The sequence below is a fragment of the Mesocricetus auratus genome, unplaced genomic scaffold (genome assembly GCF_017639785.1).
Source record: "Mesocricetus auratus isolate SY011 unplaced genomic scaffold, BCM_Maur_2.0 Super-Scaffold_100027, whole genome shotgun sequence".
Lineage (NCBI taxonomy): Eukaryota > Metazoa > Chordata > Mammalia > Rodentia > Cricetidae > Mesocricetus > Mesocricetus auratus.
The window spans coordinates 6,073,919-6,086,821 of NW_024429208.1; the positions used below are offsets into that span (position 1 = coordinate 6,073,919).

Here is a 12,903-nt window from a genome sequence, read left to right on the forward strand (position 1 = left end):
TCATTGCTTCACCAAATTGGGTCCAATTGCCTCCTTGATCTGTCGAGGGTCCCCTTTCTGAGGTGAATAGACGTGTGTATGTTGCCCCTCCCCAGAAGTCTCTCACTCACCAGGTAACATAAGCAAACAGGACTACAGCGACCTCACCCGCCTGGATCCTGGTTTTGACACCTGCTGGTGACCTGTCAGACTTTCAGGGCGCACACACCACAAACAGTGACCCTGGAATGGATGGCCACCTTGGGAAGGGCGGGAAAGGAAGGACTTACGAGACCTGCCTGCACCCTGCCTTGCGACCCACAAGCACTCTAGAAAACGGCAGCCACGCCGTATACCCATGACCGCCTTCCTTCAGCCCAGCTGATTAGATCAGAGGTAGCACGTGACAGCAGGCAGCTTAGTCAACAGGTTGCTCAGCTGTGTGTGTGTGTGTGTGTGTGTGTGTGTGTGTGTGTGTGTGTGTGTGTGTGGCTGGCCACGCAACAGCAGGCAGGCAGCAGCCACTTCTCTCGAGAGGCTGAATCAGTGGGAGCCGGCAGCTGCCACAGGAAGCTCGTGGGGGAGAAATGGAACTGAGGTCCTGATAGCTGGTTGACTGAAGTTCTGAGGGAGCCGTCATGAGTCAGGAGAGGAACTGCGTGGGTGGGATGCGCTTGGTTAAGGACACAGATGACGAATCATACGGGCCGGGTTAACTCTGGAGCTTGTAACAAATGAACTAGCCCCTACCTCAAGGGTGTCACGTTCCGTCCCATGATGAACTGGTCAGAGATTCGGGCGGACGCGTCTTGCATCTGGCGCTGCGTCCGCTGGAGTAATGGCTGGTCCGGAGTCCAAGACGGCTCCACTCCCACATCTTCTGGTGCTTTGGCGGAAATGGTTGGCAAGCCAGGCCCTGCTGGGGTGGTCAGGGGGGACCCCCTGCTTCCTGGTAGTCTCTGTAGAGCTGGGTGTGAGGTGGCTCCAGGATAGGACATTCCAAGATGCCCGAGCTGAAGCAGCTTTGAAAGTCACATTCAGTTGTATTAAAAAAAAAATCACTACGACCAGTACAGACTAGAGGGGAAGGGAGTCAGACTCTGCCTCCACAGACGTGTAAGGAGGGATCGCTGGCCATCTTGACCTCACAGCAGGAGCTAGGAGTTTCTATAGGGGATGGTCTCAGCAATCAGTTCTTCCTCGAGCCCAGGGATCCCATATAGCCCAGGACACTGTCTCTGTCACCACTCAACTCACATTGGCATTGCAGAATCTGTCTCTCTTTTGTGTACCTGTGCATGCGTGCGTGTGCGTGCATATGTGTGTGTGTGTGCGTGCATGTGTGGGTTGGTGCATTTGTGTGTGTGCACGCGCATGTGTGTGAATCTCTAGAGAGTTTGGTTCTTCTAGCTCCTCGTGAGTCAGTCTACCCAAGCTGTGAGTCTCTAGCCAGGTGTGTCTGTGTGAAGGCGCCTCCGATGAGCACAGATAAAGCTCCAGAGAGGCGGAGAGTCCTCAGCTTGTTGCCTTGTGAAGCCTCAGTTTCCCTGTGTGAAACATGGGCCTGGTGACTCTACACACCTCACTTATTGCAGCCAAGGAACAAGACAGAGTCTCCCTGCGGCTTGCCTGGTCTCATCGCAGTCCTCATCATGACACCCATCCAGATGTGGAATCGTTCCTTGAGGACTCACAGGAATATGGTCTCCCTCGCCACTGCCTGTCCTTGCTGTGACCCTAGCAAGCCTACTTCTGAGGGGAACCAAGGAAGAAGCTGAATCTAGTGACCATGAGAGACCTCACAGCTCTGAAGTCTGAGCAATCTGAGGCACCTGGACAATGGGAAAGGCTGACCTGTGCTGATTTGGGGCAAGTGCTCTACCACAGAGCTATACCCCAGCGTTAAAAAATATTTTAATCACACACACGTGTGTCTATGTGTGGGTATATGCAACACGTGAGTGCAGGTGCCTGCAGAGTCCAGAAGAGGGCACCAGATCCCTCGGAGATAGAGTTCCAGGAGGTTATTGGCCACCCCATGTTTGGGAACTGAGCCTGGGTCCTCAGCAAGAGCCATGTGAGGTCTGGCATCTGAACCTTCCATCCACAACCCCACAACACATGATATATACATATATATATGTATATGTATATATATATATTACATTTTATTTTAAGAAAAATTCTCACTAGGTTGACCATGAACTCATTCTGATGTAGCCCAGTCTGTCCTCAAACTCAAGATCTTCCTGCTATGGCTTCCCAATTTCTGGGATTGCAAGCACGCTCCACACTTAACTAAGTGTCTCTTTTAAAAAGGAATGTTTTCCCTGAAGCCCCGAACCCAATTTCCCTTTGACAGCCCTCTGCTTCCACGATATACTTCTCGGTGTCAGCCTTAGCTCTGTGTCTGTCTCTCCCACTAGGGGGGAGACTCCAGGACGTGACAGCAGTGTTTGCGTCTGTGGAGCAGATGAATAGAACAGGAGAGTCACTGTGGGCAGACAGGACGCAGGCGCCCTCTGTCTAGGTCACAGTGACAGGTGGCAAAGAGAAGAAAGACCCCCCTGCCCGGCCCACCACCTTTCTCTCCCTCCCTAAGCCCAACACTCGCAGGCTGGCCCCGAGTTCTAGAACACTGCATCTTTATTGATTGAAACAACCGCGGCCGCAACTAGAGGTTACATTTTGGGGTTTGTGGAAGAGAGAAAGATTGGTGATGGGGGACAGAGGCTGGGTGGAGACGGAGAGCAAGGCAAAGGGGTGAGGCAGGGTCGTGAGACTGAAGGCGACCCCAAGGCATGTCACCCGTGAGTGGGGGTCTCCTGTTGTGCTTTTACCTCGGTGGCAGGGTGAGCAGGGCAGACATATGGGCCTGGGCATATGGGAAGGGATTCCTCCCATCCCTGAGGCCCCAGGACTCCAACAGTCCCTCTTTCCTGTCCCTTATGGGCCGGGGATAAGGACATGATGAGCAGCCGCCCTGGGGCAGAGGATGGTGGTGCCTGAGGATGCCCTGGAGCACTCCCCCTCCTGCCCAACTGGGCTGAGATGGAGGGAAACAGGGTGTCTGGGTGGAGGGAGGAAGGCGTTAGGAGGGAGAGCATTTCCAACAGGGGCCCTGGGCAATGAAGGCAGGCCACACACGCAAGGGAGGGGGATGGGGATGGGCAGGTGCCATCTCTCTGAACCTCAGTTTCCTCACCTGTTCAACGGGCACACTGGGTCAGACGCCTCTAAGATCCCTTCCAGTGTTAAGGGTCAAGAGATCTCTGAAAAGAGTGGTCCTTCTGCCCATACACACGCAGACACACAGACACACACACATGCACACTCATGCACACACACACACACACACACAGGCACACCTGCTCACACACACACAGAGAACTGACAGAACAGAATGCAGCCAGAATCTGAGCTCAGCCACTGGCCTGTAGAAACTCCCCAGTACAGGGTACCTCATCACACTCCTAGGACATTCCCTGGAAACCCACCCCCACCCCCAGCCCCAAGGAGCTGCAAGAAGAGGAAAACCCAAGGACACTGCATGTCCTTCACCACCTTCCTGGTCCTGGGGAGGATGTCAGGGGGATGAGAACACCAGCATCTGCTAGCCTTGGTTCCCAGCCCAGCCTCCTGTGCAGACAGCAGCGGGCAGCAGGGTAAACAAAGTCTCCTCTGTCTGGAGCAGTGGCTGCGGCCAGTGTTGACAGAGAATGACAGCTGCCACGCGGCATCCGTGCTGTCCACGGACTGGGAGTCACTGTGCTCTGGGAGAAGAGGCCAGAATAGGACAGGGAGGTGGTTTCTTTCTCAAAATATAAAAAATTAAAAATCCCCATGACACCTGCCACATGTGTGACAGGCCCAGCAGCATGGATGGGACCCAGAGAAGGAAGGGTCAGTTCCGCTCAGCTGCCTGTAGCTAGTCAGTCAGTCAGGTGAGAGAAGGAAGGGTCAGTTCCACTCAGCTGCCTGTAGCTAGTCAGTCAGGTGAGAGGTTCCTGGGAGCAGTGGCCCCCAGGGCTGCGGCACTGGCTTCCAAGGCTTGAGCCAGCCCTGCCCCTCCCCACTGCAGCCTCTGCATTTGTGCCTTGACAGGCCGGCGTGTCTGAGGCTCGCTCTGGCCCCCGCTAGCCTGAACAGGTGCTCCCACAGAACAGAGAAAGACGGAGAATGGGAAAGGAGGAACGATGGGGGGAATGTGCCGGGAGGAGCAGGCGGGCGTGGTTTTCAGATGAATGACATCCCCAGAGCTCACCTGTGGTCCCGCCCCCGGGGGTAGGACCCTCAAGCTGAGAATCCCCCATCCTGAAAGACACTAACCTGCAGGAGCCCGGGGTAAGAGGGCCCCAGAACCCTGTGAGCTGACTCTGGGATCCCTGTTTTAAGGCCACAATTTTCCTCTGTCCCTCAACACAGAGGGTGAGGCTGCCACTGAAGAGAAACGCTAGACCCCGGCAGCCTAGTCTCCCGGGACTGCGGTGGTCACAGGTCATCTATCCCAACGCTGACCTACAAGACACATACAGGAATGCTGATTCACAGGCACCCACGGGCAGAAAGCTCCTACCTTTAGCCATACTTAGGCTCCCAGCCCTGCACACACCTAAGTGCTTCCAGCACACACGCATTGGACACCCCAGCCCCTGCACGCCATGGGCTCGCACAGACGTGCACACCCCCGCTCCAAGCATAGGATTCTTAGCAGACAGGCGTTGTAAGCCCAGGCCACACACCCTCAGGCATGGCTGCTCTCACCACAGGGAAGATTCTGGAATGTGGGGCCAACCCACACTGTGCACCTTTCCCGTGTCTGGCTCTGAGATACAGAGCTGAAAAGGAGACAGGAGACGATCCCCCCAATAGAGCAGCCAGGACAATGGGTGGATGTGGGGGAGCAGGTACAGGGTGGGTAGGAACCCCACAGAAGAAGGCATGGAGCTGTTTCTCCAGCACCGCACTGGCCCAGAGACCCTGGAGTCGAGAGCATCTGAGCTTACCCTCTGGGTTGTGCTAAGATACTTCTCAGTGTTTCTAATGCCAGGCTGCATCCTGATACCATTAGATCACAACCCCACCCTCAGGGACCCCTAGAGGGTCGGTCTATAGCCAGGGCCAAGGACCACTGGCTAATGGAATCCATCCCACCTGGTTGGATGGCATCTCCCTTATGCCAGCAAGAGCGGAGGAGGGGCTCAGAGGGGGAGAGACTCACAGTCTAGTTGGGGTCAACAGACTCTGCACAGATGGGACAATTAAGGAGCAACACCCAGCAGATGCCACGGAAGCGTGTTCTGGAAACCAGAGCAACTCTCTTCAGACAGAAGCCTTGAGGAGGCCAGGAAGGCAGGCACGCTGGTTGGGTACCAGAAGGTCTAACTGTAGCCTGGCCTGACAACCCAGCAGTCCGTGATGATGATGGTGATGATGATGATGATGACGTCATTAAGAAGAAAAGTGCACACTGACGGTCACCCACAGAGACTAGGCTTGTGCTCGGGCTCATACTCCTGCACACAATCACCCAGAGATGTGCACAGTGCTACAGACACGGATGGACACACACACTCTCAGGCACAGACACACACAGACGCACTCGGGCACGGACACACAAACACACCACGTGTGCGTGCAATCATTCTAGAAGGGGCTAGAATTCTGCTCTCCCATGGAAGCTGGGGAGGGGGGGGACGAAGGGGACCAAAGAGGAAAGTTCTAGACCCTATCCCATCCGTTTCAATGTCCAAGGACAAAGAGCTCTTCCCAGCTCCCAGGGAACAAGGAGACGCAGCCACCTCCATCCATTACCCCAGCGCTCCACAGCTGACCAGACGGCGGCTTAACTCCCTGTCAGACTAAGGACCTAAGAAACGGGGGATCCACTCCCCTCGTGAGCTCACTGTTCCCTGTGGGAACGCGGAACCGCAGAGGCAGGGCTCCGTGTCCCTGACAAAGCCTGGCCCCACCTGGGAAAAGGCATGGACAGCACTCCTCACACCACCAGCGTCTCCAGGAGTCCCGAGCTGGGACTATGCAGTGGGGCAGGATGGGGGTGGGTCCTCACGCTGCCCATACCCTAAGCCCTGTGCTGGGTCCCTTCCAGTTGGGCCCAGTGTGGAGGGGGATATGACATCTCAGGGACAGGGAAGGGGGTCTGAGCTGACTGGTGCCTCAACTGTCCAACCTGTCTCCACACTCCGGGGACCGTTGCCTGCAGCAGGTAACCCTTTCCTTCTCAGCCTCTGACCAAGGGACCGTCAGAGAGCTCGCAGAGTCCCAGCCAGCCTGCCTCTGATCCCGGTGAGCCCCACCCAGACAGCACAAGGTTGAGTCTGCCCACACCCGGCTCCCTCCTGGCAGGCCTCTGGGCTGGAGTTCGGCCTTGAGTCAGGGGACAGGACAAGGTCAGAAACAGTGCAGCGCAGCCAAGATGAGACCAGTGTGGCACCGAGGTCCTTGGAGGAGGGGACGCCATTCGGGTGAATCCCTTGTCTCCATAGTAAAGAAGGTGCTGGCAGGTTGGATAGAAACTTGTGCTTTAATATATCTGTGTGTGTGAGTGTGCGAGTGTGTGCGTGTGTGCGTGTGTTGAACAACCATCAGAGCCTGGCCTGGCCTCTGTCCGTGTTCCTCGCCCATTCTTGCAGCCAATGAAGGCCCCCTCCCTGGTGGGGCGGGCCGGCCCCGCCCCTGGGCACCCCGGCTGGCAGGAGTCAGTCTTTGGTACGATGTGGGACACTTTGGTGTGCCGGGGGCGGGGTGGGGTGGGGGGACCACACAGCCCTCATCATCTCTGCAACGCCAGGAGGAAGATGGTCACGGACGTCCAAAGCTGCGGGCTGGGCAGGCGGGCGGCTCTGCTGCCTGGCATCACCACCACTGTGACAGGAGATAGAGGGGAGACAGGCCAGGCTCTGGTTAGCTCCAGCAGGTGCAGGGAGGGAGGGAGGGAGGGAGACAGGCAAGAGAGGCCCCACGTCTCTGCTTCTCTTCAGGGGGTAAAGGGAGCCTGAAGGTAGGAGTTTGCACACAGTTCACACAGGTAGTCCACACTCTTGAGGGTTAACTCAGCATGCTGCTGTTCAAGCTCACAGAGCAAAGGACTTGGCTTCAGTGGGCCTCAGTTTCTTGACCTACAAAATGGGTCTAACAGTATTTGATATCTTGGGGAATTGCCAGGAGCACTAAGCTTTCTGTCCCGTGCCTGGTACACGGTCATTGCTCAGTCAGCTGGAGCTCTTGGTACTGGAAACACCCGGACCACAGGCACATACTACAGACAAGTCAGTCAGCTGAGGGGAGGCAGGGCCCGTGGCCTCTTCCAGTCCTCCATTTTCCTCCTAGGCTGACTCAGGGTGGTGCCCAAGTGGGCACTCATTAATAGTTCTCCTCACCCACACACCCTAAACCCCGCCCTAGCAGCCCCCTCCTGCCCCATCCCCCATCCACTTCAAGTCGCATACCTTTGTTGGGATCCATCTGTCTCCGGGGACACTCTCCCTTCTTCAGTGTGACATCATCTATGGCAATATCCCCCAGGTAGCCCGAGCCTCGAACCCCCTCAAAAATAATCTGGGGTGGGGTCAGAGAGTGGGGGAAGGGTTGGGGAAGTTGGGCCTGGTACCAGAGCATCCCCGCCCCTTCACCTCAGGCTACCTGGAAGCCCCCATCCCCTGCCTTAACCCCCCAGGACCCTGCACTGGCCAGGACAGCCACCTGCCTTAGGGGCAGCCTTCACCGGCGACTCACCTGGAAGGGCCCACTGGGGTTGATGGGCACATGGGCCTGCTGCCACGCATTGCCCTTGTTGCCGCTGAGGGACCAGGCATGTGTATCCAGAGCGCCTTTGTTCCTGGACCGCACCAGAAGATTGAGGGAGCCTGTGGCAGGATGACAGAGAGCCTGGTGAGGTTGGCAATGACATCCCCGCCTTCTCGTCTTCCAGAGCCGGCCTCTCCCTCTCTCATCACTGCCCTGCTTCGCCGGACCCGTTCCTGTCCCCAGACCAGCTTGCACTGTTCCTTTCTTCCCTCCTTTATTTTCTGAGTAATCAATGAGTCAGGTCTAACACACACACACACACACACACACACACACACACACACACACACACACCCTGCCATCCCCATCCAGGAGGGAAACCATCCCAGAACAGGCACACCCCTCACCTCGGCTCAGTCAGGATGCCCAGAGCACAGGTGCACACCCAGATGGCAGGCATGTGGTTAGTGGGGTGCAGAAGGGGACTTACCATTTTTAATTTATTTGTGTAGTTTAAAAAATTCTATGTAGAGATACTTATTTTTGTGTGTGTGTGTGTGTGTGTGTGTGTGTGTGTGTGTGTGTGTGAGCCAGAGGTCAGCATTAGGCATCTTCCAGGCATCTTCCTAGAAGTCTTTTTGCACACTGACCCTAGAGCTCACTGATTGACAGCTGGCTTGCTAGCAAGCCCCTGGAATTTGCCCATCTTGGTCCCCACCTCCCCACCCCCATCAGGTTACAGATGTGCCCTGCCACTGAGCTTTTCCACAGGTGCTGGGGATTTGAACTCAGGTCCTTGTGTTTGGATGGCACACTTTTCCCGCTGAGCCATCTCCCCAGCACCTTATTTGGATGTCTTATGCATCGGGTAAAGCTAGCTAGCCTTCTGAGCCAATGCTCTTTCTAAGACATGCTAGGACAAAGCTAAAAAAACAACACTGAAACATAGACAAGTTTATTTAGGGACACATCTGAGGGCCACATGCTATGGTGAATACAATTAGGGCAGATCTGAAGGGCACTAGTCTAGGGGTGCTAACCGTCTGTTGCAGCCTTGGGGGTCTGGGATCCTAGGAGTGCTGACTGGGTGGGCACTAGGGGAGGAGCAGGGGGCAGCTGACTAAAAGTCACATAGGAGCTATACGCATCCCCTGGATGTCTCTTTCAGCCCTTCTTGGCCACACCCATGGCACAAGAGACCCGGCTCTGCAGGAAAGGGAAACCCATCTTCCGAGGCGCCTGGTGGCTGGCATTTCCGTGGCATTGGCCACACAAAGCTGTACCATCTGTGACGCCAGATAGACAGACATCTCCCTCCCCCTGCTGGGGGAGAGTCACCAAATGTTACCTGCCTTGGATGAAAGGAGTTGGCTGGGACCAAGAAGAGCTGATGAGACACAAAGTTTAGGGACAGCTGGTGTCCAAAGCTGCCAGGCTCAGTGCCTGTGTGTGTAGGGGGGGGCGGGGTTACATAGCAAAGCCAGGTCTGGGGGTCATGCTAACGGCCCAAGGCTGCCAAGGCCTCATCAGTCAGGGATGGGCTCCTAAGAGAGCTGCTACTTGTCCCAGCAGAACAGGAAATGGCCACCCTGGCTCCAGTGTTTATCAGGGTCCTTACAAGCCCTCAACTACAAAACAATTTTTTGAGTTTAGCTTGGGCTACGTGAATCCCTGTCTCAAAAGCAATCTTTCAAAAGGAATCATTCATTTTTATTGTATGTGTACAATTGTATTGGCCTGTGTATCTGTATTGTACCACACAGTGTGTCTGACGCCGCCAACAGAGGTTCGAAGAGGACATCAGATGCCCCCAAACAGGAGTTACAGGCCGTTTTGAGCCATCATGTGGGTGTCAGGAATTGAACCCAGGTCCTCTTCAAGAACAGTAGGTGTTTTTTAACTGCTACTCCGTCTCTTGAGTGGAATCAGTGAGTTCCAGGTTCAGTGAGAGACCCTTTCTCAAAAACTAAGGCTGGCGCACGCCTTTACTCCCTGTACACAGAAGGCAAGGCAGGCGGATCTCTGTGAGTTTGAGGCCAGCCTGGGCTACATAAAAAGACCCTGCTTCAAAACAAAACAAAACGCAAACGAGGTGGAAGTTGGCAGTGGGGCAGTGCCGGATGGTTGCTCTCTGCACCCCACATGAAGGTGCACGCACACGCAGACCTGTGCATACGCAAGCCCCGCCCCCAGTCACACACGCAAGACAAAAAAGTAATTGGAGGGAAGGGAAGAGAGTCTGTGTTGAGTATGCTAGTGATGGGTTGCCCCAGGGAGGCCTGAGTGGAGGAGGGAGCAGCATTCCAGGCCAGAGAGGCCCCTCTGAGCAAAGCCCTCCGAGGCAGGAATGTGCCTGGAGGGTTCCAGCAAGGGATGGGGTGTCAGCAGCTTCGGGTGTCAACAAACAAGGTCAGAGAGGGGTTAGAGCTGTGTCCAGCATAGAAGACCTGAAGATGGCGACAGGAAGGCTCAGGGGGTCCTGGGCAGAGGAGTTGCATAGCCCGGGATGGAGTCTCTCCACAGCTGGACAGTTCTGTCTGTGGGTGGGGTGCCCTTTCGCCTCTGGAATAGCCCACTCCTGACCCACATGTCTGACGATGAGAGGCCGCCTTAGCAGGCCCAAAGCTGCCCCCCTCTGAAGACGTTACTGCCCAGTGTTTGTTCCACCCCTGGGAAGCCCACAGCAAGGTCTGTGTGTCACAGAGCCTGTCACCTCAGGCTTTCTGCCTCCCTAATCCCCCAGGCTTATACGCTCTGTGTCCCCCCTGACACCTGGATGCCCAGGACCGCTCCAAGCTGATGGTGACCCACCACTAAGACTAGGGAAGCCAGAATGAGTCAACTGCTCTGACATTAAGTGGAAGCCAGGGTCGTCCGCATTCCTCAACAGAGGTGAACCGTCTCAGAGTCCAGACCCAGGTGCAGGGCTGGTCTGTAGATGGTTGGGGCGGAACTCCTGTCTCACCCCATCCTTGGTTCATCCGTCCGGCACCACCCACTTCCCTCTGAGTGGAAACTTCCTCAGGGTGAACCTTAAACTCACTCCCTCGGCTGTGCAGGGGGAGGGAGCATGCAAGGGCAACGAGGAAGCTTCCGTGGACCGATAAGGAAGAATTGCCAGGATGATGGATGGCGCAGAGGGAAATGGTGAGTATAGAAACCGTATAGAACGGAGGGGAGAGAGAGGCGCCACCGTGCACTGCCGTCTGGTGGGACCAGGAAAGGCTGGAGGAGGTGCGCACCTCACTCATGACTTTCAGCCCTGTAAAGTACGTTCGCTCTTCCACAGGGTCTCACTATGTAGTCCTGGCTGGCTTGGAACTGGCTGTGTAGACCAGGCCTCACACTGACCCCTGCCTCCACCTCCCGAGGGCTGGGATCAAAGGCACACACGGCCACACCCGGCATAAGCAGCACATTAAATAATCCTCGTGTTCTGGGCCATCTCCCAAGCCCAGCCTCCAGGTGGACGCTGTTTTCCTTGTCACCCTGCTGCTGTGCGTGGTCCTGACCTTCCACTAACACAGTGGCCGCTAACTCCCACCGGATGCCACTGGCAGTCAGATTTGCCTGTCCCCCTAGGCTGAAGGACTGGGGACGTGCCCATCTCCTGCATCAAAGCTACTGATGCTGGCTGGTGGGCTCACGGATGAAAAGTGATGCTTACTTGACCCCTCTCCTCCTCTAGTGGTCCTTAAGCGAGTCTCACGCTTAGGAAGCAGCACTTCCCCTCGAGGCTCAGAGACCCTTCCAGTGCTGTGTTTTAAGACCCGGGGACACCAGACCTGCTGTGCTATGTGGTCTTGAGGAAATGCTTAACCCCTCTCAATTATGTGGATTCCCAGTACCTGGCAAGCAATCCACACACAACCCACGCAGCTAACCTGTACTCTCCATCCTCAGCACGGGTGGCCCGCAGCCCCCCGCCCCCACTCCTAGGTTAGCCCACCCGAGAAGCATAGGACTCCTTGGGAAGTCCTGAGCCTTCTCCCTCATCCTCCCCAGGCAGCTCATACTGTCGGTATCATGGTCTCCAACTCACCGATGTGTTTCCCATACATGTGGTAGAAGAAGGAGACACAGTAGAACTTGGCGCTGGCGTTGTACAGGGGACTCACCAACCTCGCACGGTCCCCCAGCTCCCGGGGTCTGGATGTCTCAATGAACATGTAATAGCCTGCAGTGGGGGGGGGGGCAACCTCTCCTCAGTCACGCAGCCTCCGTACAGCTCGTTTCCTCCCTGCTTGGTCTTCAGACCTAGCACAAGCTGCCCAAGGCCATCCCCACCAAGGTTCCTCACTCAGCCTCGCAGGGCTCTGCTCCAGGTTCAGAAGTGCCCAGCCCTACGGACAGTTTTCTTCCTTTCTGATCTTCAATTGGGTCAGAGTTCTGTCTCCCTCACAGGCTCCCCGAGGATCGTTTGTGTCTCTCTCCACTCTGACTTGGGGCCCGTAGGCCTAGACTCCTCCCAGAGGCCATCCTCTATTCCTAACAAGAGGCCATGTCCTCACCTTCAGGGGTGCCACTGATGTCAGTAGGGGGACCAGTATTGGGAGAGCGCTTGGGGTTCTGGGTAAGAGCGTTCTGCCGTGTCCAGTCAAAGTTGTCCGTCAGATCCTGGGTGTACCCGCAGATCTTCTCATCCTCGAAGTGACAGGTGTTGTCTGCATGGAGGGCACAGGGGGTGGGACAAAGAGTCTCAGCCTCAGCCCCCTCGTCTAGCCTTGCTCTCCCCCGATCATCCCTAAACAGCTTTAAATAATCCACATCTGGGGCCAGGGCTTCAGGGCCAGAGAGACAGGCAGTGGGGTCCGGGACAAATTTATTCAGGTAAAGAACTGCATGCCTTCTGGTTTCAGACTTCCTTTCACAGTAATGATTCTAGACACATACAATAAAATACACAAGGACTCCAAAGGAAATCAATTATATTGAAATACAGTTGTCAAAATATTCTTGTAATCCGTTATATAATAACGGGGGCCTCTTTATTACATAATTAAATCACAAGATCTAGCGTTAGGTCTAATAACTACTGTGGCTCTGAAATACTAATGAACGAAAGTGACATTTACAGATGTCTGCAACAACGGTAAGGCGACGGGAAAACACGGGCTATCTGCCGGTGACAAAGGAACAGGTACTGATTACTCTGCT

At 55.5% G+C, this 12,903-nt stretch overlaps 1 protein-coding gene across 2 annotated transcripts in view; it reads right to left on the bottom strand.

The window, feature by feature from the left end:
• Window positions 1-2,607: 2,607 nt before the first annotated feature.
• Window positions 2,608-12,903, bottom strand: part of Mdga1 (MAM domain containing glycosylphosphatidylinositol anchor 1) — a 57,218-nt gene continuing 46,922 nt past the window's right edge. Inside the window, exons 13-17 of one of the 2 annotated variants that reach the window (XM_040732267.1) lie at window positions 12,258-12,410; window positions 11,789-11,923; window positions 7,735-7,865; window positions 7,449-7,505; window positions 2,608-6,864 (exon numbers count right to left, since the gene is read on the bottom strand). In XM_040732267.1, the coding sequence (XP_040588201.1) occupies window positions 7,491-7,505; window positions 7,735-7,865; window positions 11,789-11,923; window positions 12,258-12,410 (434 nt within the window). In that variant the 3' untranslated portion in view covers window positions 2,608-6,864; window positions 7,449-7,490. Of the gene's footprint in view, window positions 6,865-7,448; window positions 7,558-7,734; window positions 7,866-11,788; window positions 11,924-12,257; window positions 12,411-12,903 lie in introns of both variants that reach the window. The other variant, XM_005084918.4, reaches the window with a different exon arrangement.